This window comes from Camarhynchus parvulus, chromosome 9 (genome assembly GCF_901933205.1).
Source record: "Camarhynchus parvulus chromosome 9, STF_HiC, whole genome shotgun sequence".
NCBI lineage: Eukaryota > Metazoa > Chordata > Aves > Passeriformes > Thraupidae > Camarhynchus > Camarhynchus parvulus.
Window position 1 is genome coordinate 10,104,574 of NC_044579.1, and position 25,576 is coordinate 10,130,149.

Here is a 25,576-nt window from a genome sequence, read left to right on the forward strand (position 1 = left end):
TTCCTGTTTCTGGTGCACATTTAACACTGTCTCTTTGCATCCAAAAGCACTCTGGCTAATGATCCCTTTTGCCTCAGTGAGAATGTGTTTTGTAACTGCAGTAGGCAAACAAATAAAAGAGAAATAAAGTAGCAGGGTGACTATTTTGGGAGATGAGCTTTCTCTTGGTATGTTGATTTTCCAAAGAGATATGGCACATCCAGTACCTCGTGTAAGTTGACCATCCAGTATGGCATGGGACTGTGGAGTGGGAATATTCCATTTTAAGACTCTGTTGGGCAAGACATGGGCTCATGTTTGATGAATGTTGCCAACTATTTGAAGTGCTGTGAATTCGACCTGTGAAACTGGAGGCGGAGGTGACACAAGTAGGAGAATCTGGACCTAAATGTCAGGGCCTAAAGGTCACTTTTCATCAGAGCAAAGTGCAGTTGTCACCACGAATGTGGGGCTGCAGGAAGGGCATTGTGAGGCTCCTTGTCTGTTTGATCTACTGCTACTTGACCAAATATGCTTAGTTTACACTAAGGCCAGAGGTTTTTTTTCTGAACAACCTGTCTAGCTAATGTGGTTCTGATCTTAGGACTGAAACTCCCCTTTTTTTGGCTCCTTTTGGGCATTTTTTTTTTCCTGTGGTCCAAGAGCTGTGAAGAAGTTTCTGGGCATTTGGACAGTGACTGAGATAAAACTGAAATCAGAGCTTTCTCATGCAGCAATTCTGGCTCCATCATGCCCAGAGTAATGAAAGCTCTTTATGAGAGGAGCTGGAAAACTCATGAGGCATGAGAAGGAGCAGGAAGATGCATCTTACTTCTCTAAGCATTTAATTGCGAAATCTTTTCACTGCTTATTAAAATGATTAGTCAAGACTATTGGAAGGCAGTGAATGTCTATTTGTGGGAACTAGGGAAGGATTGATTGTGTTAGATTTCTTACCTCCTTGTTTTCCTTCTCTATTGCAAATGGTAAATGATTAAAATGAGGGTGTATTTTGAAAAGAAGGTTTCTAAAGAGAGCTTGGAGGATTCTGTCCTTGTTTGTTAATTATTTCATACGGAATAATCAACATTTGCAAGTGGCCAAGAAACAACAAAGCATTTGTTTGCTGCTCCCAAAGCTTTAGCATGCTGTTTGGGAATGGAATCTTGGTTTTGTCTGGTTGTCCCTCATTCAGTGGTACTGCAGGGCACATTTCCCTCTGACACTTGCACAGCCCAGTTGCTGCTTGGTTAGGTCAGCGATGGCCTCTCTGAGAGGATTTGTATAGAGGAAGACCTGAAGCCAGATACTTCTTGTCAGGGGTGGCCCACTAGAGCTGAGAAAAGGCACAGCCTGCAAGGAAATAAAGCACTTTTAGCTTTAGCCACTAGCTCCAGTTTTCATTGGGAATAATCTGCACAACACAAATGTGTTTACTGTGAAAATATCAGTTTTATATCGCCATGTCGATGTACTTTTAAAATATTTGTTGGAAAACAAGAGAATGGAGTTTTCTTTCTTTGATTAAATATTTTCCTGTTAAGGTTTGGAAGCTGTGTCCCAGGGGGCTCATTCACATCCTGTACTTCAGCTGTGGGCTGATCATCTTGGGCACGGGATTTGTTTCACGGTTGGCTGGCATGTGGAGATCAGGGACTGCTGGAGTCTCAGTGGGAGCTGTGTGTTTGTAGCTCTCATATGAGTTAGCAAGTGGAGTAACGCTGGAAGCACTGTATTATCTTCAGGTCACCTTATTGACTCCAATGAATGTCACTGATCACAGTTTTGTCACTTCCAAGTCACCCTGTGTGTGCTGGTAATGTTAAGAAGGCATCTCGAGCCCAAAGGGGGTTCTTACAGAGCTGCTCAGATCTTAGGCACAGGAGCATGGTGCTTTCAGTGCAGGTAGGCTGGTGGATTTGTATGGGGCAGCTGCACAAAGCCCTCCCTGGGGGCTTGGGATGTTGCTTTTAACATAGTGGAGAAACCTGATCCATTTCTCATCATCTTGACATGTTCTTCATCGACATTGGTACCTGATGAACGCAGCATTGCCTCTCAGACTCCATTGACACGTCGTCTGTTGCCTGTCATCTCATAAATCTCCCTGTGAAGCTCTAAGTAAACACCCCTGGGTGGAATCAGCAGGTCATTTTTGTGGCATTTCTTGTCAACTAAACAATAATTCATTAAAAATTTAATGACTCTTTTGCTCTGGAGAGGAAAAAAAGAGATCTGGCGCCTGCCTTTCAAGTTTCTGTCTTGTTTGGCGATTTTTGTTTTATTTTGGAGATCTTTTTATATTTTATTTTGAAGGAAATCAGGTTGATAAACTAAAAGAAAGCCATCTTATTACGAAAAGCTTGAGTGCTTCTGAGAACATTTAAGACAAGGATGACTAGAAATGACCTTTTCATCCTGAAGCGAACTTTGAGTGTATTCTCCCTTTGGCATTTCTAATGATAGACTTTCCATCTGGTCTTTGCTTAAAAGCTAAGATGCAGCTTGGGTTTTTTCACATAAAAACTGTACATACTCTAAAATTAATCCTCTTGATCATTTCACTTCAGGGAGAGGAATGCAGAAACACTGGGAATATTTACTTATTTTTAGCAACTCCAGTCCTCCTGAGAGCAGATTCCTTTTGTCCCAAATAAAGTGGATTCTGATTTTAGGGAACCCTGGGTTTCCCTGTGCTTAAATTTGGGGAGATTATACCCTCTAGAGGAGATTTTTAATGAAAATTGAAGAGATGTCAGTGGCTCTGGTGGGATCTGAATCAGTGAGGAGGGATTTGTGGTTACTTCAGCCACCCTGGGCAATACTGTAATTTCTAACGCTGGGAATTCCCTGCTCCCAGTTTCCCATAGCGATTCCCCAAAGCTGAATGTACAAGAGGGAAATCCTAGCAAAATGAATGCTTCAGGGAAGAGTTGGGGATCTCCTGAGAGCTACCACTGCAACCATTTAGCCTCATTTCAGCAGAATCTTCGGGGAAAGTTATAAACCAATCCTTTTGCTTAGCAAAGCATTCCAGCAAATGCCTAATTTGATACATGCTTTGTGAAGGCCCGAGGGACATAACATTTAAGAATGTACTTGAACTTAAGAGTGTAACTGAGCCCCTGCTGCGTGCAAGCACGTGCATGCTGGAGGGGAATGTTTCTCTAGATCACATGTAGGGACATCAGACAGCAGATTTTTAATTTTTTTTCTTCCCTGTAATGCTGATTGCCACTGAATGTGTTTCCTCTCTCTGTTTTTGGGGTTTTTTTTGGTATTTTTTTTGGTTGGTTGGGTTTTTTCCTTTTCATCCTTCTATTCAATGAAATGCTACAAAAATCCATGTAGGTGGGAGATTACTGGTGAGCCATCCATTCCTCAAAATGTTTTTCTGGTGGGAACAGCCAAAAGTAAGTTTGTTAGCAAAGTCACATTTCTATCAGCGCTGCATATGTGGCATGCATAGAAAACAGATTTTCTGAGCATCAAGGAGGCTGCAGAACAGCAGATGTGCTTTGGGGCTTTTGGCAGGTAGATACTTTCTGAGGGTATTGGCATTTTTGCTGCAGGTTCTTCTGGTGACCAACTTTATTAAAACAATGGGAGGGAGAAAGGATGTTACGGATAATGGAAGAGAACAATTCTGGCACACGTAGCTTCCTCTTCATAAAGCTGTTTTTCCCTTGAGGCAATATATCTTGCGTCTTATGGGAAGGAAATCTTACAATATGAAAGGAAGTCTGAACTGCTTACCAGTGAATTTAGAAGCATAGCAGTTGGATTCCTTTCATGAAGAGATAATATGGGGCCTGTTCCAGTATATTAGGGAAGCTTTTTTAAGATGCTTCTCCAAAAATAGGAGGACTCTGGGAATCACTTCTTTAAAATAATATTTGTGGGTGGCTTATGTTAATATTCCCAGAACCTTGGGGGATGTGTGCTCAGCATAACGAAGGTGTTCAGAGAGCAAGAGCAGCAGCAGTTTGGTATCTTTGGGCTGCAGGGCAGGGGAGGATGGCTTTGTGTTCCTGGGGATGCCTCTGACGTGGGCTGGAGTGGTCCGAGGGCTGTCCTCGCTTCGCTCTCCTGCAGCAGCTCCTGAGGGGCTGTTCTGCCTCCAAGAATAGCTGGCACATGGCAGTGCTCTAATTAGGCTTGTTCTCCTGCACTGGGAGTGACGTGCCTGCTGCCAGCTCTGCTGCCCAGAGGATGCCCCTCTCCACGGGCAGCTCCCCACGGTGCAGCGCGGCAAAGAGCTGCGTCCATCCAAAGGTTTGCAGCTTTTTAGCCTCACCCCAGTGAGGCTCACCCTTTCACTATCCCAGATTGCCCTTCTGTCTTCCCATTCTCCACAGTTAAGGTAAAGTCATGGAGAGAGAGAGCATGGAGAGATTTTCTGTGAGCAGCACAAAAGGTGAAGCGCAGATAACTTCAGTAGGCGTAGCCAAGTGAGGGTGTTTTATACAGACCTTAGCAAACTGAAAACAGTAAACAAAAAAAAAAAAAGGGAAAAAAGTGTCTAGAATCCTTCCAAAGAATTTTTGCAGAGTGCATAATTGAAGGGGATCTTTTGATAAAGGCTAAATTGTGTATGGGCATGAAAAATTCATCAGGGAATTTAAACCATTTCCAAACCACATAAAACATTAAACATTTCAAGCTCAGGAGTAGCTTGAATATGGCGTGCATCATCCCAAGCTTTAAGCAGTCATCTGATTTTTCTCTTGCAAATGTTAAATATATAGTAAATGAGAGCCAAAGTAGTTTTTATTTGCTTTCTCATGATGACTGTGGAGCCTTGAAAGGTTTTGCTGGCTGACCTGACACACACCTTTGTTTACCTCTCTTGGCTAGATGATTTTAACTGCAGTATTTTGAAGAATGAGGGGAACAGATATCAATGCTGCAGTCACAGTGTCCCATTCTGTGCTTGTGATGAGCTCTAGCCTTGGTCTTTTGTATGAGTGTGTCTCAAACTAGCCTTCTAAATCCAATGGAATTAAAGATTTTAATCAATCAAGATGCTAATCACCATGACATGATGTGATATGTGATGACATATTGCCTGATAAGGATATGAAGTAAATCTCATAGTCTTGTGAAAGTAGAGAGTCCTATTCCTTAAAAGGTCATCAACCTCCACATTTAGGTTTTGGCCAGATGGGTTACTGGATTTTAAAGCTAGGTTATGCCTGTATTTTTAAATCTAAAATTTGTCCTTTGTGTAGAAATATAAATAGTGGCCGATTTAAGAATATTCTCAAATGCATTCTCAATTGCTTCTTATTTTCTTGACAGCCCAGGTGCCCGAAAATACCATGTTTTCTCTTTAAATGAAATTGTTACTCACTTGAGTGTCTTTCATCAGGGAAATCTGACTGTCATTGTTTAAATCCTCTAGGAATGAGCTTTGCTTTTGCATAAAGCAGTCACCTTGGATGACTGCGTGCAGCAAGTCATGCGTTACAAAATTGCAGTGTGAGTTTTCAAAACCCGCTTCTCTAGGGTTTCATATAAACACCAAGGGAGGGTGTTTCTGCTCTTCTCTAGGAGAACACTCAGGCCGTGACTCAGGTTTATCTCTCTATGCCAAAGATGGTCATAAAATCATATCGCAGAATCATCAAATGGTTTGGATTGGAAGGGATCTTAAAGATCATCTCATTCCACCTCCTCTGCCATAGGCAGGGACACCTTCCACTATCCCAGGTTGCTAAAGCCTCATCCAACCTTGTCTGGAACGCTTCCAGGGATGGGGAGTCTGCAACCTCTCTGGGCAATTTGTGCCGGTGCCTCACCACCCTCACAGTAAAGGATTTCTTCCATATATCCTCTCTTTCAGTTTAAAGCCATTCCCCCTCTTACTATCACTACATGCCCTTGTGAGAAGTCCCTCCCCAGCCTTCCTGTAGGCCCTCTTTAGGGACTGTAAGGTGTTCTTGGTTCTCCCTGGAGCCTTCTCTTCTCCAGGCTGAACAGCTAAGCCTGCCTTCATAGGAAGATGTGCCAGCCCTCTGACCATCCTCCAAGAAAACTCTGCACCCTTAAATATCTCTGTGTGCACCTTTGCCAGGGCAGAGAATGTGCTTTGCCCTTGTTGCACTGTAAAAACACCACATGGGCAAGCAGCACCATGACCTGCCCATTGCTTCACTTGGGACTGGAAAAAGGCAAAAGGAATAATTGTAGCCCACAGCACCAGGGCACTGCTTAGGTTGTGGGGAAGATGCTTCTGTCTTTGCTGTGATTCATGAAGAAGATAGAGAGGTTGGCTAGAAAATTCTCAGAGCTGATAAGCAACTCTGAATGACGTAGGCTTCATGATTCATCATAAAGCCTCAGCACACCGGGCATTTCTGTGCATTAAAATAATTTCCAAGCACTGAACCTTCCTGGTGTCTCTCTGGCTGTTTGCACTTGCTGATAATGTCAACTTGGAAATCATTCTTCCTGCATCATCTTCTGTCTGATGGAGGAAAAGGCCTGCTCTTTCCAGCTCACTGATAAAGGAGCTCTTGTAAGGTGGTGAGATGGACCATCCCCTCTTCTCCCGTGCTGCTCAGCACTCTCTCCTTGCCCTTCACTGCTCCAGGCACATGCCTGTGGAAGCACGAGGAGATGTGTATGTGACAGTGGATAATCACTGTCCATCACCACTGGCATCAGCAGCCCTCCAAGGGTGACAGAGGCTTTTGTCATCAGAGAAGATTTATCCTCTTCTCGGCTTCCCTGAGCACACACTCAAACAATATATCCATTTTAATTGTTTTTTGAGAGGTTATTAATATTGGAGTGGGGATTTAGAATGAAGATCAGTCATTAATCTGAAAAGGATAGATTTGCACTCTCCTGTAGCAAAGCTGAAAAAGAAATTAGAACAAAAGAAAATCGAGAGAGGTTCCCCACCTAGCCTAAGTTAATTTTTTGTTTAACTAAAATTGTCCCAGTAGCAGTTCTGAGGGAAAACCAAACCTCAGACTGAAGATTTCCGAAGACCAGCCTAGAAACTGTAGCAATATGTTACTACAATTTGTTACCCTTTTTTCCCACAACATTTTATTTTAAGAATAAAGTCTCCGGCTTTTCAAACAAAACCACAATCTTAGCAGAGGATTTTAATTTTCTTCCGCATTATTCCTTTTAACAATATCCACAAATATTTCCATAATTTGTTTTCTGTTGGTTAAATAGAAAACTTTTAATTCAGTCTGGGAGCAATCTCACCCAGGTTTCTCTACACCAAATAGTGCTTTTGGTGTGGTGTGTTTCATGGAAAGGGCACCCTCTCAGTTGCTCTGGGCTGATGCCAGACCCTAATCCTTTTTCTCTGGAAGGGAGGCACCATATGCTGAGCAGAGTTACAGTAAAACTGCTGGTTTTATTGACTGCTCTCTCAGAATGGTCAGAAGGTTAAAATGTGTACTTGGGCAACTACAGTGTCGTGGCCATTCCTGCTGGGAATGCAGGGTGGGAGCCACGTTCCCCCAAAACCAGCACAAGCTCCATGCTGCCACTGTTTATCCCTGCTTGTATTCTGAGGATAGGCAGTCTGCCTGTGTCACTCTAGGGAGTGAATTCTATTATCATCAGTGTCCTGAATGGGAATATGATTCTCATCCTTGGGAAGACCTTTGTGTACCTCTGTTATTCACCTCTTCCTTGCTCATTTTACGAGCTCCTGATGGGAAATGCTCTGTGTCCTCTTGTTTTCCCCACCACAGTGCTCTGGGCGCTGACTAGACAGAAGAATAGGGTGGTTCTTGGTAGGAGATTTTGTGCAATATGGAAAAATGCATGTAGTTGCTTGTCTAAAAGGTCAGTTTAGTGTGTTTTTTTTCCCTAACCAGTTCCTTTGTTGAATTATGCAAAAGTGTAAATTTTAAAGCATTTCTTGTCACATTGCAGCAATAACTGCAAGTATGAGTGGGAATAGTAACTTTAGGGTACTGGAAAATGGTCTTTGGTACAGAAAGCTTTGGAATCAGTGTTTCAGTGTACAATTCATCTCAAAGAAGAGAAAGTCTGCATCATTTGTTTTCTTCTCTACTTTCTTTGTTAACAAGAAATACAGTAGAAAGGATATAGAGCATACAGGCATATAAGATACAGCCCTCCTTCTTTTTTATTTTCTTTTGATTTTAATCCCGATTTTGTTCCATGTTCTAGCCAGTTCACCTGGGACATTTCTAGTAGGTACCAGCAAAAGGAACCAAACCACCACTATTCCATATAAATATATATTTCTATACATTTATTTGAGGAGTTAGAATCATAGAACTGTTTAGGTTGGAAAATATTTTCAAAATCATCAAGTCCAGCCATTAACCTAACACTGCCAAGTCCATCACTAAAATTTGGATATGGAGCATTGCTATTTATTTTGAAAAAAATATGATAGAGGTGAATTCTATGTATCTAACATTTAATTTTATCTTCAGTTATCTTCAGGGATTAAGGATATAATTTACTATCCAGTGTTACAGCAGTGAATTAGAAGGCAATTAATTTTATAGCAGAAAGAAAATCTAGATGCTTTTCTGCTCCCAAGTAGCACTGACTAACTGCAGTGGAAGGAAGAAAGCCAGTGCTGTTTGTATTGGTGTAAACTGTGAACTGAGATACATTTGATGAAGACACATTTTGCTTTCATCTTCCAAGTCTGGATGTTTTTAAGTGTGACATAGGGAGGGGTGGCAAAGAGGATGGGAGGACCCAGAGGATGAGTGACCCAGTTTGAAAACTAATCCATGGGGATTTGTTTGATCAGCTCATCTGAGCACTGCACTTGCCTTTCCTGCTTGGTGGTTTTGCTCCAGTCTCTCAAACCAGGAGCAGAAGACTCATCAGAGAAGACTCGGAAGAGAACATCTTGAAGGGAGGTTGACCCCCTCCTCCAGGAATGGTCTGCTTATGGCAGTGGGTTTTGTCGTCCCTCTCCTTTGCATGCTGGGCAAGGAGAATGGATCCAGTCCTTCCAGATGTTCTGCAGCACAGGCCACTGCTGACTCCGAGGCTCAAGCCAAGACTGCAGCGCATGGGTTTCCTCTGTCTGCTCAGATTGCAATTTGCCCCCAAAATGGGAAAACAATACAAAAACAGGCATAAGCAAAGATAAATCCAGCATTGCTTAAAACTGTTGGCTGCAGCTTCCAAAACTTGAGGAAGTCCCTTGGCGGTGAAGAGCTCTGAGAGATGTTTTTTTGTGATCTGTGCAGTGTTTTGTATTTCATCACTAGGGACAGAGAGGGTTTGGTTGAAGATAAGATAGGTTGTGTCTTAAGGACATGGTCCCCATCTTCCCTGTCTGCTGCCTCAGGGGAGAAGGCTGACCAAATAAACAGGCTGGCTTTCACTGTGCTTTGCAGCAGCAGCCAGGGGAAATGAGATCCTAATCCAGTAGCATAGTTAATTTTTTTCAACTCCTTCAAAACAGCCCTCTAATAAATTAATGCATATGTCAACTCTTGTCAGAAGCTCTTAGCAATGAACAAATGAGTTCAACACCATAATCTAATAAACAAATAGATAACCTGTTCCAGTTTGTTCTGAGTGAGGTGGTGTTTCCCTCGTTGAGTTGTTTCATGGACCCTTCACTCTCAGAGGAGAAGGATGGTATGTGGGAATGCAGCCCATTTCCTCTCCAGGACAAGGTTTTCTCTTCTGACTTAAATGCTCTGATTTTCACTTGTTTACATGGAAATCTCTCCTCTATTTTCTGTCATTAAAAAAAAAAAATCATTCAGAATGACTTTTGTCCCCATTATTGGAGCAGCTGCAGCTGAAAGTGAGATCTCATTGTGCTAGTTGCTGCACAAGTAAGATGAAATCATGCTCACTTCTACAAATAAACATTGCAGAGAAGGCAAAGGAAAGCTTTTCATGCTGGTGGATAGAGACACAGTGGGGTTAAGTGACATCCCAAATACCTAAAAGAAGTGTATGACAGGGAAGAGTGCTTAGAGCTTTTTTTGAATCTTACGGTTCTTCTTCTGCCTTCTATTTTAGCACAGATTTTTATTGAAGTTTTGAGGTTCCATGGACTGTTTCTTGCAACAGTTCAACTTCAGTCCTTCACTAAGCGTTGGTAAAGGACCATTGGGGTTTCCATGGGTCACATCTATGGCAGAGAGTTTAGTGTAGGATATTGGATGGAGTGCTCTGCCCCACAGTTGTATGGAAAAATAATATTAAGCTTAAAATGCAGCCTTCTGTTGATGGCTTTGTGCTTTGTAGGCCTGATGTGTAGTAAGCCCTGCTGATGTGCATGTGGGAGGACAATCCAGCATGGGGTTGTACCTGCCTGCTCCTCCCTACCACCACTGGGGCTGCAGGAGCGTTGGCTGGGATTTGCTAGGAAGGATAGTGCTTGGTGTCTACAGCCATCAGCTGAATGGAAACAATCTCATCAAAAAAACCCATTGTTTTCACAATGAGGGGCATCCACTGTGGTGAAGCAGCTGAGATTTTGCATAATTTGGGGAACTGAATCCTTATCTCCTACCCTCGTGCTAATTATTGCCTTTGGGGCGTTTTGAGAGGGAGGTCAGTGAGTTCTGAGTGAAGGCCTGGAGGGGATTTCCCACATTGGTGGCCAGAGCTGGAGTGAAAGCTCTGTGTTCAGGACACTAAAGACAGCATCTGTTTGTACCAAATTAAGTTGCTCATTAAAAGCTGCACCACTTGCAGTGAGCATGGCATAGTGTGCCTGTGCTGCTCCTGTTAACAGTCATAAACTTGTGGGCACAAACTTGCAAGGGGTCCAGTCCCACCAGTTATGCCTGAGTGGTGGTAAAACCCAGTTACCTCTGGAGAGGGAGTAAAAAATGGCTTTTGAACTGCTGCCTCAGCTCAGACCCGATGTCAGAACAGCCAGCGCTGGATCTCCCCACTGGCACTCTCCCACGTGGCTCCTCTGTCCCCACCAGAGTCTCATCTGCTTCTCCTGAAAGCTTTAGTACCTTATTCTGGCTCTAGTAACACTGGAAGAAGTCCAGAGCGATTCCAGCAGAGCTATTTTGGATTTGCATTTGCAGGAGGAATTGTACCTAGAGGTTTTAAGCTAATCGCACGGTCATTTTTCCTCTGTATATTTAACCACTGAGGTTAATTAACATTTCAAAGTTTCACAGGCTGCTTCTTCCATTATCTCAGCCAGCTGTGGTGAAAGGCAGTGTGGCAAGAGGGTGGTAGTCTGACTGGAGCTGTACAGATTGGAAAATTGCTGGGAATTGTTTCCAGTGAATCCCAGGGGTTTAAATAGTTGGATGGCAGGGTGAAGGTGGAGGTGAGGATGAGTAAGCTGCCATGGTACACATTTCCTATCGACTTTCCATGTAGTAAACAAAATTACCAGATGATTGTTGGCATGTGGTGGGTTTGGATTTTTTTTTTTTTTTTAATTTAAAGAGAATATTTTAAGCAGGACTGCGATGCGTAGTCCTGAACTGTAGGGGACTAATGTTCCCGTTCTCCAGCTGGGAGAAACTAATTCAACATCTTGTGTTGTAAACACTCACTCATTTTAACTGATTACACCTCCAATGTTCCTCAAATCACTAAAATTACTAATTGCTATTCCTTACACATCAGAGAGTGAATCCTGAATAATTAACCCCAAATAAAATTAGATGAATTGGCCCTTTTAATTAGAATCCCTGCTGCTGTTTGTTCTGAGCTTCCTTTTCTTACTGTTAAGAGACTTTTAGAATGATTAAAACTGTTTAAGACTTAAACAGCCAGTGACCTTTTAATACAATGTAAATCCATAAAAGCAATATTTCAGCTAGCAGGTGGTGAAGTAAATTTTCAGTGCAACTACCTGACAGACTCAGTATTCCTTTTTTAAATGCTGAGGATGAAATTAGCCAGTGTGGGATTTTTTTCTTCCTCATGCTTATTAATACAGCAGCTGATTAGCACAAGTAGTTCAAATGGTAGGATTAGTGATTGGTAAGAGTGGTAATTTAAACAGTGCTTTGGGTTGTTGGAGCTGCTTTATTTTAGGAATCACAGGCCAATGTGGTATATTTAGGTGGATTGTGGAGCTGGTATGTCATCATGCAACAGTTTTCCCCTGCACTGACGTGGTGTCAGTGCCTTCCCGCAACATGGCTGGGGCCAAAACATGATTTTAATTGTGTGTTTTTCTTGCCTAGTGGCGTGTGTTAAGTATAGATGCTACAGGAAAAGGTTTACTTTGGGAAACTTAGTAAAATGTATGTTCACACCTAGGAGGCACCAGGTCACATCTAGCTGAAGTTTTCTATAAAAATCCTGTGGTGTCGCTTTGCAGTAGGAAGTTTCCCAGACCACGTAGTAATACTGGGATGTTCTGCAGGCTCCTGCAGTGGTCACTGTGGATTGCAGGTTCATGGTAGCCTCCATCAACAGGATTTTAGCCTAGTGCTCAATGAATTACGGTTTAGGTGTAAATCTCAATTGTTTCAATGTCAAAAGCTTTGGCTTTCTGCAGTAGAAGGTAAATTCTTGACCAAGCAGTGCCTCTGTCTGCTCAGTACTTGCCAAATGGAGTCTGGATCAGAACAGAAACACATCAGTGGGGTTCACTCCATCACTGTCCTTAGTCTGGTCTCTGAGTCAGGGCTGAACTGTGTTTCTCAGGTGATTCAAACTGATTCTGAAGCACCTTCAGAATCAGAAATTATCAAGATTATAGTCAGAAAGGGTTATTTTTGCTTGAAAGGAGAAAATTGAAATCAGTATCTGACATATATTGTCCTCAGATGTCAGCCAGAGATCTGGGAAGACCAGTGTAAGCCCAGTTTTTTTGTTTAATAGGTTTCATTAACTTATTGTTTCCCTGAAAATTATGGTGTTTTGCTTTTTCATGTTTCTCTGTGTTTTTCCCCCAAAGAATCTCTTTTACTGAACATGTGAGCCCTTCTTCAAGTCTAGAACTTTCAAAGCCACAAATCTTCAAGTCTAAACAACTGTGTCTGTCAAGGGGGGGAGGCAGTTACTGTGCTACAGTTCATTTGTTGGCTGGCAGATATATCTCCTGAAAACAAAGACTTGAGACATGAGCTTGATCCAGCAAAAAATGAAGCGCACTTTAAATTTTAAAGGTTAGCCTGTAAGTGAGAATGGTGTTTGCTGTATGAGGCAGGGTGTTTTTCTTAGCTCGTACTTGTACCCAGAAGGTGTCAGGCAGCCAGTGGCAAAAATTTTGTGAGTTTCTGTTCACCCTGACAGGTTTGTGCTGATGTACGTGTCTGTTAGGGCTTTGAACAATTTTATATTTGTGTACTTTAAAGTGTAATAGTGAAATGTTTAAAGCTCCTTCGAATGTGTAAAAGGGGAAATTTTGGGGTGGAGAGGAGTAAAACCTTACAAGTGCAACTACAATGGCACAGATTTGATTGAAGCCAGAAGCCAGGCTGGGGCCTGGGAGGCATCACTTCTGCCAGTGGCTCTGCTATTGCTTCCCACCATAACCACGATGGACTCACCTCATCTCTGCCTAATTACTTGTAAATACAACATACCAGTTTTCTCTTGCTCGGGGTGGGCCCCAGGGTGGGGTTTTTGTTACTGGGCTGGCAGTCCCATCCCTGCTGGCTGCAGCAGGTGATGCTGTGGTGCAGGAGCTGCACGGGTGCTGAGGGAGGAGCTCAGGGCTGTGGTTTCACAGCACATTGCGCTGCTGCATCTGAAATAACCGAGCTGGGCATGTGTCTCACTGCACAGCTCCTTTGTAGGTTGACTCATGGTCTGCACAGCTGTATGAAGGGGGGATGAGTAGCTGGTGCAACAAGGACTGTTTATTTTTTCTTCTTAAACGTTTGGTAACAGGTGGAGATTTCTCATTGTAAGAGCTGGAGGCAGTTTGTGTCTTGGTGTGATTTCCTACCTCCATGGAGAGATTTGCCATTGGAAGGCAAGTCTCTTCGCCTGCCTTGAAGTACAAATTGCTTTCTGGAGGTGCCTTGATACCTCTCTGTTAACAGAACTCAGTGCAGTCACTCTCATAACCTGGAATACATCCAAGTGTTCAGGATGATGTCAGGTGAAAGTCAATCGAAATGCTGGTCTTGGTGCTGAGCAATAATCAACAACAATGAGCCTTTTGCCCATCTTATCCCTTATTCACAGAGAGACAGCCTGGTTAAATCAGTCAGGAGAGGGTGAGTGCTCAGGGTGGGCTGTGTCCTCCACCAGCCCATGGTTAACTGGTAACCCCAGAGCCCCATTCTGCTGTGGCTGCTGGTGCATCTGTGCAGACCAGGGACAGTCCCTTGCCCAGATGGCTCCCACCTCGCTCTGTGACACTGAAGGTGGTCAGCAGTGGGTGGCAGTGATGTGCTCTGCCTGGACATGGACTTTCCTGCCTCCTCCCACGGCTTGCCCAGCTCTCAGTAAGTGATATCTGACTTGCAAAGCTCTGGGGGTGAGAGAAGGCAAAGGTGCACTGTAGGGACACTGTGCCTGAAGGGAGTGTCAGCTGGCTTTCAGGTTCTTTTCCTCTTCTGCTCCCTCAAACCTAGATGTGTTTCTTCCCCACACCATCTAGAATCATTCTGCTGCTGAGGACATGGATTTTGGTCTTTGCATGCTTCCCTCTCAGCGGAGGGAGACTTCCAGCAATGCCAACAATAATAATAATAATAATAATGCAGGGACAGCTTTCCCTTCTGCATCCAAGGGACCATTCTCCTGTGAGTGCAGTGGGAACAGCACTGGGTCCTGTGGCTGTGTGGGAAAGAGGAAGGCGCAGTGGCAGAATAAATAACTAAAGCTGTGAAGGAGAAAGGTCCATCTGTTCACAGAGCACCAGGAAAAGGCCAAACATCTGCAAGGTCCCCCCAGTTCATCAGGCATCTGCTCTCTGCTTCCCAGTCAAAAAACCTTCCCACTTGTGGGGAGAGTGGAGCCAGCAGCTTATCTAACACAGGATGGAGACAGCAGAGCTGGGCTGGGATGTGGTAGAGCCAGCTGTCTCCTACTGCAAAGAAGTGCTTTCTTCCAAACTCTAGGAGAGAGCTCTTGTCCTTTGCTTCTCTTCTGAAAAATCTTGCCAATATTTTTTTTTCTTTCAAGAGGAGTGGGTCTTCCAAAGGGCCAAAAATGATATTTTGTTTGTGTTTATTCTAATGGTTATTGTTAGATACAGACTTCTGATTATGCAGAAAACCTGGTCCTTTCCCTGTCTCATCTCCTCCAGCACATTCTCTACCTTGATTTTCCTTAGGTGTTTTGAAGGATTGTAATAAAGCAAGAGTGTCTGACCAATGTGCTGTGCAGGGAGATCAGTCTTAGGCATCAGAGCCAGGACTGACTGAAAAACATCATCTAAAGCATAATCTTGAGAAGTCTGTGTTCACTGGAGTTGAATTTGTTTGCAAAATCATGTTGGCTGGTTGGAGGGTCATTTAGAGAGCAAAGGAGAAAAGTTTAGGAAGCACTCAAATATCCCAGCATTTTTTAGAACTAACCTCTTAGATATTAATTTCAAAATCTCTCTATTTTTCTTTTTATTTTGTATTGTATTTCACATTATTTGAAATTAAAGATTGGATTAATTATAGGGCAATGAGGAAGATACTGCAGATATTATTGGACATAATTTTTTAAAAATCAATCCTGAACTCTGTAATAGTATGAGCCAGTGGGTTTCATGGGATTTTATGTATTGGAGCAACATGATTGTCTTAAATTAGTTTTCAGTCTGTTGTTTTTGAGCTGTCTTTGAGCATCTGTATTTAGGACAATACTTTCTTAGGGATTCAGAAGGGAGTTTTTGAGTCCCATCCATGCTCATTTTGGGGAAAATGAGAAGAAATTACTTTCCTGTTAAATAACATCTCTGAAAGTCCATGGGGAAGTTTGTGTCTTTCAGAGAGTGATTCAAAATAGAAGAGGAAAACTTTCAAGGGCTGCAGACCCATCTGCTTCCCATGGCAGAGAGCTTGAAAATGTTGTGCTGGCAGTGCTGCCCAGCTGGTGCCTGTGCCTGCTCTGGGCTGAGCCTAGGGCTTTAAACCTGGGCATAGGTGGCCCAGAAGGCTGCAGGTCACAGGGGTTTGGCTCAGCACCTTCCTGAGTGGTTTGAAGCCTGCTCCTTGGCATTTAGGGATGGTGCTGAGGGCCTCTGGCCTGGGCACAGTGGGATGCTGCATGGAGGTCTGGAGGGTCAAGCAGGGAGCTCATATTTCCTTCCAAAAGCAACAGTTCCCATATATGTGAGATATGACACTTTTATTAATCTGAAACCTTCCATCCCAGATGCTGCACACACAAGAGCCAACAGCAAACAACTGTACTTGCAGCATCAATCTTCATAGGAAGAAATAAAAACATACCAAAGTGGTCCAAATTGCAGGCAGCTGCCTTCCCTGGAGACAAATCCAGTGCTAATGGCAAATGCTCTTTTTCCACCATTAGGAGGTGCTTTGAGAGCTTGGTGTCCTGTTGCCTGCAGCCTGTGCTGCTCTGTCCTTGTTTTCTTTCTCCTTTCTGGTCCCACATCCTATGAAATTCTCAAGGAGAACTTCTCTCTGCTCCCCACTCCATCTCTATGCCAGGCTGGATGGCTTCACAGCCAGTATTTGCTGCTTTGTCTTCCCATCAGCACTTCTGGAAGATTAACATGAGCAAGTTGTATTCTAGAAATTTTGTACATCAGCCCCCTTGTAAAAATCCAGAGTGAGGAGTGGTGGATTCATGTGTGGATTCATGTGTGCTTGCACCTGGCCCATCATGTGGCTGTTGTCACTGAGAACAGCCTGTGATCTTCCCAGCAGCTCTTTACATGAGGCTATGAAGTCCCTATAGGAAGAGGAAGATTCAAAGAGTGTGTGTGCCTGCCAGCAGCAGGGCTGCAGGAGATGGGCTGGCCTGGATTCTGGGCTCCAGCTCCAGCCCTCTGTGTGTTTTCTGCAGCAGGGAATCCCTGCCGTTGGACAGCTCTTGATGCTGTCTTTATAGGGATCAAGAAGAGCTGGCATAGTTTAGCACATGAGGGAGGTGAATTGGATGGGATCCATTGCAAGGTTAGACACAGGGTGTTCATTAGTGCAAGTTTTGTGGTTGCCTGTGGTAGGTTTGAGATGTGACTTGGATCTGTGGAGCTGCTTGTTGGTGCCTTCAGGCTTTGTGGCACATCACCTTTTTCTGTGGAATCTGAGCACCCCTAAGCCATCTGCCAATGTTACTGAGCTGTGTAGCCATTTCCTGAAGCAGTGAGGGGTGAAGCTGAGCATTTAATGGTCAAATAATGTGTTCTGTCCTGTGCTACAAAACCAATGGGCAGAGCTAAGAGTATTGCAGAGTTCCTCCTGATCATCCATGTCATGATGTGGGGAAATGCTGCTGAGTTTAATTTCTCCCATTCTCTCTCCTAGGGGACTTTCTTCCTCCCCCTCCCCCTCCTGTGGATGACCTTGGGAACATCACATCATCACAAGGTGCCTTTCCCCCCCCACCCCCTCTGGATGATGTTACTTACAATGTACAGGTAAGAAGACAAGAATTTTGTCATTTGTGCAGAACTGATCCAGAAATTGTGGAAATGAATGAATGATGTTACAATGAGGTGGCAAAGTTCTGGTTAAAAATCATAGGTCAGGATTAACGAAGTCAGCTTTAGCAAGCTGTGTTTCCCAAGCAGGGAGTATTTCCATTCAAAACTTGCTGGGCTATTAAAGGATTTTTCCCATCCGGCTTGAATTAGGAGACTAATTGCCTCATGTCGTTGTGATGGCGGATGGGAGTGGAACGTTCCCAGAATGAATTGTTTTCTGGAATGGCCATCTCCTTCCATGGACTGTGGAGAGACTTCAGGGCAGTAATCTGATCCTGAAAGTGCTTTGTTTAGATGCCTAAAATTAAGTGAAGCAAATAAGCCCTGGCCCAGGCTCCAGTGATGTAATTGAGACCCTTTTCACCCTCTTTTTGCTGGCTTGGATCTTCTAGATTGGCCACCTGGATGAAAGTGCAACTTCTAAGATGCATCAGGTGATGATGGCATGTCCAAAGTGAATATGGACAGGCCTTGAAGACCTTTGCAAGATATGAACACTTTTGTGCAGGTGTTGCAGGTTTGCCTGGAGGGCCAGGTTTATGTTTGCTCAGGCACATTCTGGAGAAATGCATTCAGACTTCTGGGACAAGGCAGTCAAAGTGATCAAGGAGTGGGGAGCTGATCTTCCCGGTGGAGACCAGAAGAGTTTGTCTTGTTAGCTGAGCAAAAGGAGGGCTGAGGATGGGTCTGGTTGCAAATTTGAAATACACTTGGGGAATAAACCTGTATTTCAGCTCTGTGTGGGTGTTGGTGCAGGAACAGGAGAGGCTGAGCTTGCCAGAAGTACCTCCGTGCTGGTGTTTAAAAATTTTCTAAGCTCTGGGGCTCCAAAGATCTGGAAGAGCCTTCTGTAAGAAGTAATGAGAGCAAAGAGAGCATGGTCTAGGTTTGAGGCTGTTGGGAGTTGTGTAACCACATATCCACAGACATGGGGCTGCCCTTGATGGCCCCGAAGAATTGTGGCAGTCCTGGATCCCTTGGTGGGTTTGGACATCAGAGTAGGCCAGCAGGCAGGCATTAAACAGAATTCAAAGGACCTGACTTAGTTTCTGACCCTCTCACCAACTCTAGACTCACTTTGTCTGCTTTGTGCCTTGGGAAAAACAAAACATTCCCCTCCTTCATGGGCTTACTGGGATGGCAAAGCCTCAGCCTTTCCTGCAATGGGCACAGTGTTGGAAGCAGCCTTTGAGCAGGAAGGGGTTAATGGGGATTGTGTTCTCCCTTGCCAGGAAAGGCTGCAGCAGTCAGGGACATTGCCAAGTGCAGAGCATGGCTTTTCCCAGCCTTGGGGGAATGAAGTAATTCCCCAGCAAGTGTTGTTCTGTCTTTTATCTCTCTGAGAAGAGTGGCCCCCGTGGGAGCAGGGCAGCTTGCAGAGCCCTGGGAAGCCGTGGAGCAGCAGCTCCTGGCAGAGGCAGGGCACTGCCTGCATGGTGCCTGCACAGCAGCCTGGGCAGCACGAAGGGGTCGTGGTGCCCCACAGGATCCCTCAGGGTCAGGCTTCCCCCTTCCCAGGTCACCCAAGGAGAGGGCCTGGTGTGTTTATGGAAAGGAGCTCGCTCCTGCCGTGGCTCCAGAAGTGTCCCTGAGCCCTTGAAGCTGTCACAGGGCTGTGCCCCTTGGCAGAACCACTCAGCAGGACAGCTCTTCCCTCTGAACTCATGGAATTGCTGTTTGTCGCACCCTTTCTCTCTGGCTTTATAAAACTGGGACTGGAGCTGAGTTCAGTGTTGGGTGTTAGCAAGAGCTTGGTTAGAGCAGGATTCCCTTGCATGGTATCCTGCTCAGAGGAAGGTGAGCCTGGCAGTTGTACCTGAGCAGTCCTGCCTGTCACCATGCCAAATGCACTCTCATGCAGCACACAGAGCTCCCTGCCTTTCCCTGTCTTTCATCTGTGATCAGAGAGGTCACCTATTCCTCTCCCTTTTCCCTTCCATTTTCTGTAGATCAGGAGCAGGCAAAAGTCAGGGCTAAAGTCAGGAGCCAGCAGGGTTTTGTGTTGCAAGATCAACTCCTAATCTTTCAGGAGCAGCAAAAGTCATGCTGAAGCAAGATGTAAAGCCCAAGAGAGGAGGACAAGGGCAGGTGGTGCTGGAGAAAGCTGCCCAATGCCTTTGTGCACCAAACACAGTAATTTTCTCAACTCTGGACAGGCATTCTTGTGCTAAAGAAGCAGAACAAATGGTGACTGTGTTCCTTCTGTTGTGAGGACATGGTTGTCTGGAATCAGGGATCTCGTGAACAGGTGTTGTATTGGGCTCCAAGAGGCTGATTTTGCTCTCCAATGCCAGACCATTTAATTTCCATGCCTCAGTTTCCCCATTGCTAAATGTAAGCACTGGAGCAGCAGACCCAGTTCCTGAGCATTGCCCAGACCTGAGGCTGCTGTCTGGGTGGTTTGGCCCCTGTGGACCTGGTGAGAGCCCTCCAGATCTACTCCAGAGCTTGAAATTCCTCTGTTCCATCAAATCAGCCATTTTACTTCAGAAATTTCTCTCTGGACAGTGCAGTGGTGATGACAGCTTATGAAGTATATGTGCTGTGGGGCTCCAGGTAAAGTTTTTATACTAGGTGTTAAGTTGATGAGGACAGCAGGATAAATGTTTAGTTTACTATCAGTTTGTGTGTTACTGTTACCAGAGGGCTGAAAGCTGCACAGCTTATTGCAGTTTAAGCTGTAGCTTAAGAGCAGCAGTTAAAATAATACCCAGTTTTCACAGACCTGTTTATCTCTGGATCTCTATTTGGACAGTGGAACTGGCCACTTAGGATCAGATCCAAAAAGGTACTTTAGTATCTGACTTATGCTCTGATGGAAATTAGAGGAGGGCTGGATCATAAAATACCTTGGTGATAGATCTGGCATTTTCTTGTAATTTCTGTTTTCCCATCTAGATCCGTCATATTCGAATTCACAGCAGAGCTGTGGGGAGGAAAGGGGAAGGAAATTTAAACTCTTCTCTTATTAACTGGAATGCCTTTTTTTTTTAGAAATTAAAAAAAAAGGAAAGAAAAAGCAATATTTATTTTTAAAAGAGTGTGTTTGGGCTGGGGGAGAGTTGTGTTGGGAAGTTCCCCTTTGGCTGCAGCGGGGGAAGGCAAGTACTTGTTCCCAGAATGGTGGTGAGGGCGTGGTGCTGGCGTGTTTGACAAATAAGGACATGAGCAAAGAGCCTTTTGCCACGTTGGCCTGGGCTCAGTTTGAAAGAGAAAGAAAAAAAAAATTTTGGATGGGAAGAAAAATGAAATCACTGTTTGTCAAAGGGAAATAGATAGATCTGGGAGGGAGGGAGGCAGATTTTTATTATGTTTTTGCCTTCTAGTTTCAAAACAGGCATCTGCCCAGGCCAGGGAAAGGCAAAGTGAGAAATTCGCATCAGCCGCCTCTCAAGCACCCTGTTTGCTCCCAGAGAGGGACCCTCACTCATGGCTCTGGCAATTCCTTCCTTCCTCCCTTGCCAGGCAGGGCTGCACAGCTGTGTAAAAAGCCAGCCCCTGTCTCATGCCTTGTCCTTGGGAAGGCTGTCTCAGGAGTCATGGGTGCTATGGCTTTGAAATGACTGGTTCTCTCCAAAGGGGAGGGTCAGAGCCCAGCATTTCATGTTGGGGCAGGATCTGGGTGGCTCAAGGCAGATGTGACCCTTGACTGCCAACTTGCCAAGGGCCACCTTGGAAAAACATCCACTTAGAGATCTCTACTAGTTACCTGCACGTGCTGCATCTGCGCTTGGGTCTGATTTTCTTTTGGGATCTGAGATGCTGCCACAGCATAGGAAGAAGGGGATTGTGTTGAGCTGGGATGGCACCTCTTTCCCAGCAACCCCCAGCTGTTATCAGTGTGGTTTTTATTGACAGGCCACAAAACACTTGACAAAAGAAATACCACTCTCTTCCTGATAAGGAAGCTGGCCCAGGGAAAGTGCTTTGCCTAGGTCATCAGGCTGACCAGTAGCAGGCTGAAAATAAGACTGAGATCTCCTGTGTCCCAGAGCAATTCTGCCTGCTACATCCCAGAGCCTCATTACTGTAATAACTGCACATTAATGACTAAACACCATCAATGCCTGAACATAGGAACAATTTGGGATATATCAAAGCAGATGTGAAGAAGTGGCTTTAGGTTGGGGGTTAAAGTGAAGAAAAAATCGGACTGTGAATAGTTGCATGAAGTACAATATAAAGAATTTTAATATACCAGTTCTTGTTAAAACCATCTACGTTTGGAGAGGCTGCAGGACTGCAGCTTCATGGGCAGGGAACTATGCCCACATTCAGAGCTACTGAACTCTCCAGTGGTATTGTTGTGATGTGCAGAAAATCAGGCAAAGGGCTCGAGTTCCTATTGCCAAGGAGTTTTGGAAGGGGAGAAGCTGAAGTGCGTTCTGGAGGCGTGTGTGCCTTCCTCTGCGAGGCTGTTCCGAGGAGACCTGTCTCACTGCTCCTTGGAGCTGGGAGAAGGTGGGAATGTGTTGATAGGTGTGAGAAGTGAGAGCCTCATCCTTGTTGGGGAGAGGCTGCCAGGTGTTTTGTGTCTGACTCGGCTCCCCGCGAGCGGCGGCGGTGGCGGTGCCTCTGTGGGCTCTGACTCACTGGCTGAAGGAACAGCCAGGACACAGGAATTGGTTTTGGTTTTTTGGTTTTTTTTTTAATTGGTTTTTTAAAAAATTTATTTCTGAATTTTGGGTGCACATCTTGGCAGATGGCTGGGGGGGAAAGAGCATGAATTTTGCCATTGGGGTTTGCTGCCTTCAATAGCTCATCTCCTGTTCACTGGCTGGGCTCTGCCTGCTGGCGCTGGGCTTGCTTTAAGTCACCTGCCTTTTAATGTGTGGAGAAGCTGAAAAGGCCAAAGAGAGCAGAACATGTGTTCAGCCTCCCTCTAGTGCTAGATTTTGTTAATCATCAGGATTAGTGGCCTGGTTGTAGGTGCTTACTGGCAAGGAATGTTGGTACCACAGGGCAGCTCTCGCTGCTGGTGGGGCTGCCTGACTCCAGGAGGGATCAGTAACTCCCAGAAACTCTGTAAATAAAGCCACAGTCTGTGTGCATTGCTTGCCATTTGAGATCCAGCTTTTACAGATTTCTAACTGTGACTTCTAACCTGATTTATTAAAATCCATGTGATAAGCATCTTCCTTTTATCTAAATTGAAGCTGTGTCCAACAGTATAAATAAATTACCTGGTAATGTTAACCCTTTTACTCAAATCTTGGCTTTGAAGGAATGCTTTTTATCTGTTTCCTTCCTGCCTTCCTCATATGTTTGAGAAACAGGAATGTGCTGTGCTCTAAGTTAGACTTAAACAGATAACATGTATGTTCTCTGAATGTTTAAATGCTCACTGGGTCTCTACAAGTCAATAAGTGTTTGCTCTGTAATAAGGGGATTTAGGTTCTAGGGTGAGAAAACTCAGTAATATAACATCTGTATATGTTGATGAATATTGGGATGCATGAGAGATAAAATGCATGCATTACTTATACGTGTGTATATATATATTTACAGCCTATAGATATATGTATGAGAAATGAATCATGAGTGGGGATATAGAGCAGACTTTCACATTATTGGTAGCAAGCATGAACGTTTTATCCCTGCTGCTTTTCCCTCCCTTTTTGTGGGTAGCATGATCAGTAGATTCAGGATCACAAGAGAAAAGGAACACTGAGCGCTTCTTTCAGGCAGCTCCTGATGCATCCCATCTTATGCACATGTTTATTTTACAATGCCAAACCACATTCTATTTTAAATCTTTAATGGACCTCTGTTCCCATCCATGTAACTTTCCAATTCTTACTCTCTTCAGAATAGACAAAGATGCTTATTATAAACCACAAATTTTACTGAAAGGGTAAACTGGAAAAGTTTTAATTGTGCAGCGTGAGCCTGCCGTTCATCTCCCTGCCTGGCTATTAATATCTTGGCAATGTTATAATGCAGCACAGCCTTTAATAGCTGAACCTCTCAGCAAGGACTACAAAGTAAGCAAGGACCCAAACAGTTAACTGTGCTCATTATTTTCATCATGCTTATTACTGTGTTATTTAATGTATTTGTTATGTTACTGTTTAATACAGTCACCCAGCACACAGGATGTGCCAGGACCTGCACACTTGTGCCTTCTTTGGCTGGGGATCTCTGTGGCTGAGGCTGGGAGATGCTTTCAGAGATGAAACAGGGCAGCTTTTGGTAATCTGCATACAGCAGGTGATGAGGTCAAGGAACAGAAGAAAGCAAAAGTCTGGTACAGATCATGTGTAAATGTAGGTATGGGACCTACTAAAAAGTCGTGAGAGGAAACAGAAAGGTCAGAAATGTTGCTGCTTATTATGGTCAGAGCTGATCAAGGTAAATCCATCCCAGGTTAAGACCCATATGCCAGCCTGGGTCCAGACAGAACGCCATGCTCCCCCAGTGCTGTGCCCAAGACTACAAACCCTGGTGGGCATCTCCTTGGTCCTGTGGGCACATCTCTGAGGGACACTGTCACACTGCAAATGATGGAGTCAGCCACAGCTGGCACCTGCAGAGAGTTTAATCTGTAACCTGGATTATACCCATGGGTAATAGAGACGTGAATGTGGGAAGTAATAGTGGAGGCATGGAGAGGCATGCAGAAAAAGCAGGCAATTTTATTCTGTCAGAGCTTGGCTGGTGACAGACCAAAAGTAAGCAAATACATCATTGTACCTAGGTAGAATTATTTAAGCAGAGAGAAAGTAAAAAGATAATGAAGATGTGGGAATTCTCCTATCAAAGTAGATGAGCTGTGTGATGTGACAGAGTGAGATAACATGACCAATGCAGGAGAAGTTTCCATTCTTCCCATATCTGACTGCTATTCAATTCTGCTGTTGGGTTAACAGGTCCTAGGAAAAATCTCTTGCAAGATGTGTTGCTCTTGTCTCATATCCTGGGCAGCCTGTGTTGCATTAGGGAACTATAATGCACCAGCAAGACTAAAACAGACTGTCAGTAACAAGAAAGAATGCTAAAAACTGCAGCAGACAAATAATTATGCCTCTTTTTTGAAGCTGGCTGGCATTGGAAAAGGTGGTTTAGAAAGTCAGTCTTTCCATGCATCTTGGGCATAGTGGTAGCCTGGAATGTGACAGAGCAGAGTCAGATTCCCACCTTGGGTCTGGTGCTTTAAGTACTCTGATGCTGTGCAGTGTAGAAAGGAGCTTTGGCCAAACAAGATAAAAGGAAATAGAACTCTAGTGCTTGGGGAATCCAGTTGTGGCCTAAATTTGGTTTTAGAGCCCTGGAGTTTTTCAAAGAGTAGGGCAAACTTCATCCTGTTTTTGATGAAAATTTTATCTGGCAGCATTGAGATGTGGATATGGAGAAGTTGTGAGAGCGTCTAATTTCCAAGAATGGAAGTGGCTGAAATGCAGGTTCCTGTCTCTGTTTTTCAGTTTCCATCACTGGTGAAAAACAGCTTCAGCTGCCATGAAGGGTGGTTTTGTTGTTAGAAAATGTTGCCTCTGTGGGGAGTGTGTGGCACAGTGACTGAGCAAGCTGGAAGATGGTAGAAATACCAGTGAGAAATGTTGCAGCCAGAGCTGAAGGAATTTGTTCCAGACATGATTTTAAGTGTCTGCTACCATAAAACTCCCATCTTTGAAGGACCATTCTCCACAATTGTATTTTCCAGTCTGATTTGCTGATTAAAATGCAGGATGTTGATTAGCTGTAACACACAACAGGTAAGGAAAAGCATCTGGAAAACATCATGTGACGGCTTTAGTATTGGTTTTAATGGTGAGAGAAGTAAAATATAAACATTTGGGAAAGCTGTAGCAACTCCCAAGTGTTGCTGAAGCCAGTAAGTGACAAAGATGCTTTACAAACTCCTTTCATTCAGCAGTCCTGAGGCACAGCTCCTTCCCTCTCCATCTCCACCTCCACGTTTCTCTTTTGCCATGGAAACTGTCTCACGTCTTGCCACATTAAAGGTCTGGCCTTCCTCCCCAGCTCCTGGGTTGCCTGCCCCTTCCTCCCCCTGTCTCTGGCTCTGCAAATTCCTCCAGTTCAGCCCTGCAGTCCCCT

The 25,576-nt window shown here is 44.3% G+C and overlaps 1 protein-coding gene across 11 annotated transcripts in view; it reads left to right on the forward strand.

The window, feature by feature from the left end:
- Positions 1-25,576, forward strand: part of LPP (LIM domain containing preferred translocation partner in lipoma) — a 318,899-nt gene that overhangs the window by 131,060 nt on the left and 162,263 nt on the right. For all 11 annotated transcript variants that reach the window (XM_030954778.1, XM_030954777.1, XM_030954781.1 and 8 more), the window contains one exon: positions 17,343-17,455. In XM_030954778.1, the coding sequence (XP_030810638.1) occupies positions 17,343-17,455 (113 nt within the window). The remainder of the gene's footprint in view (positions 1-17,342; positions 17,456-25,576) is intronic.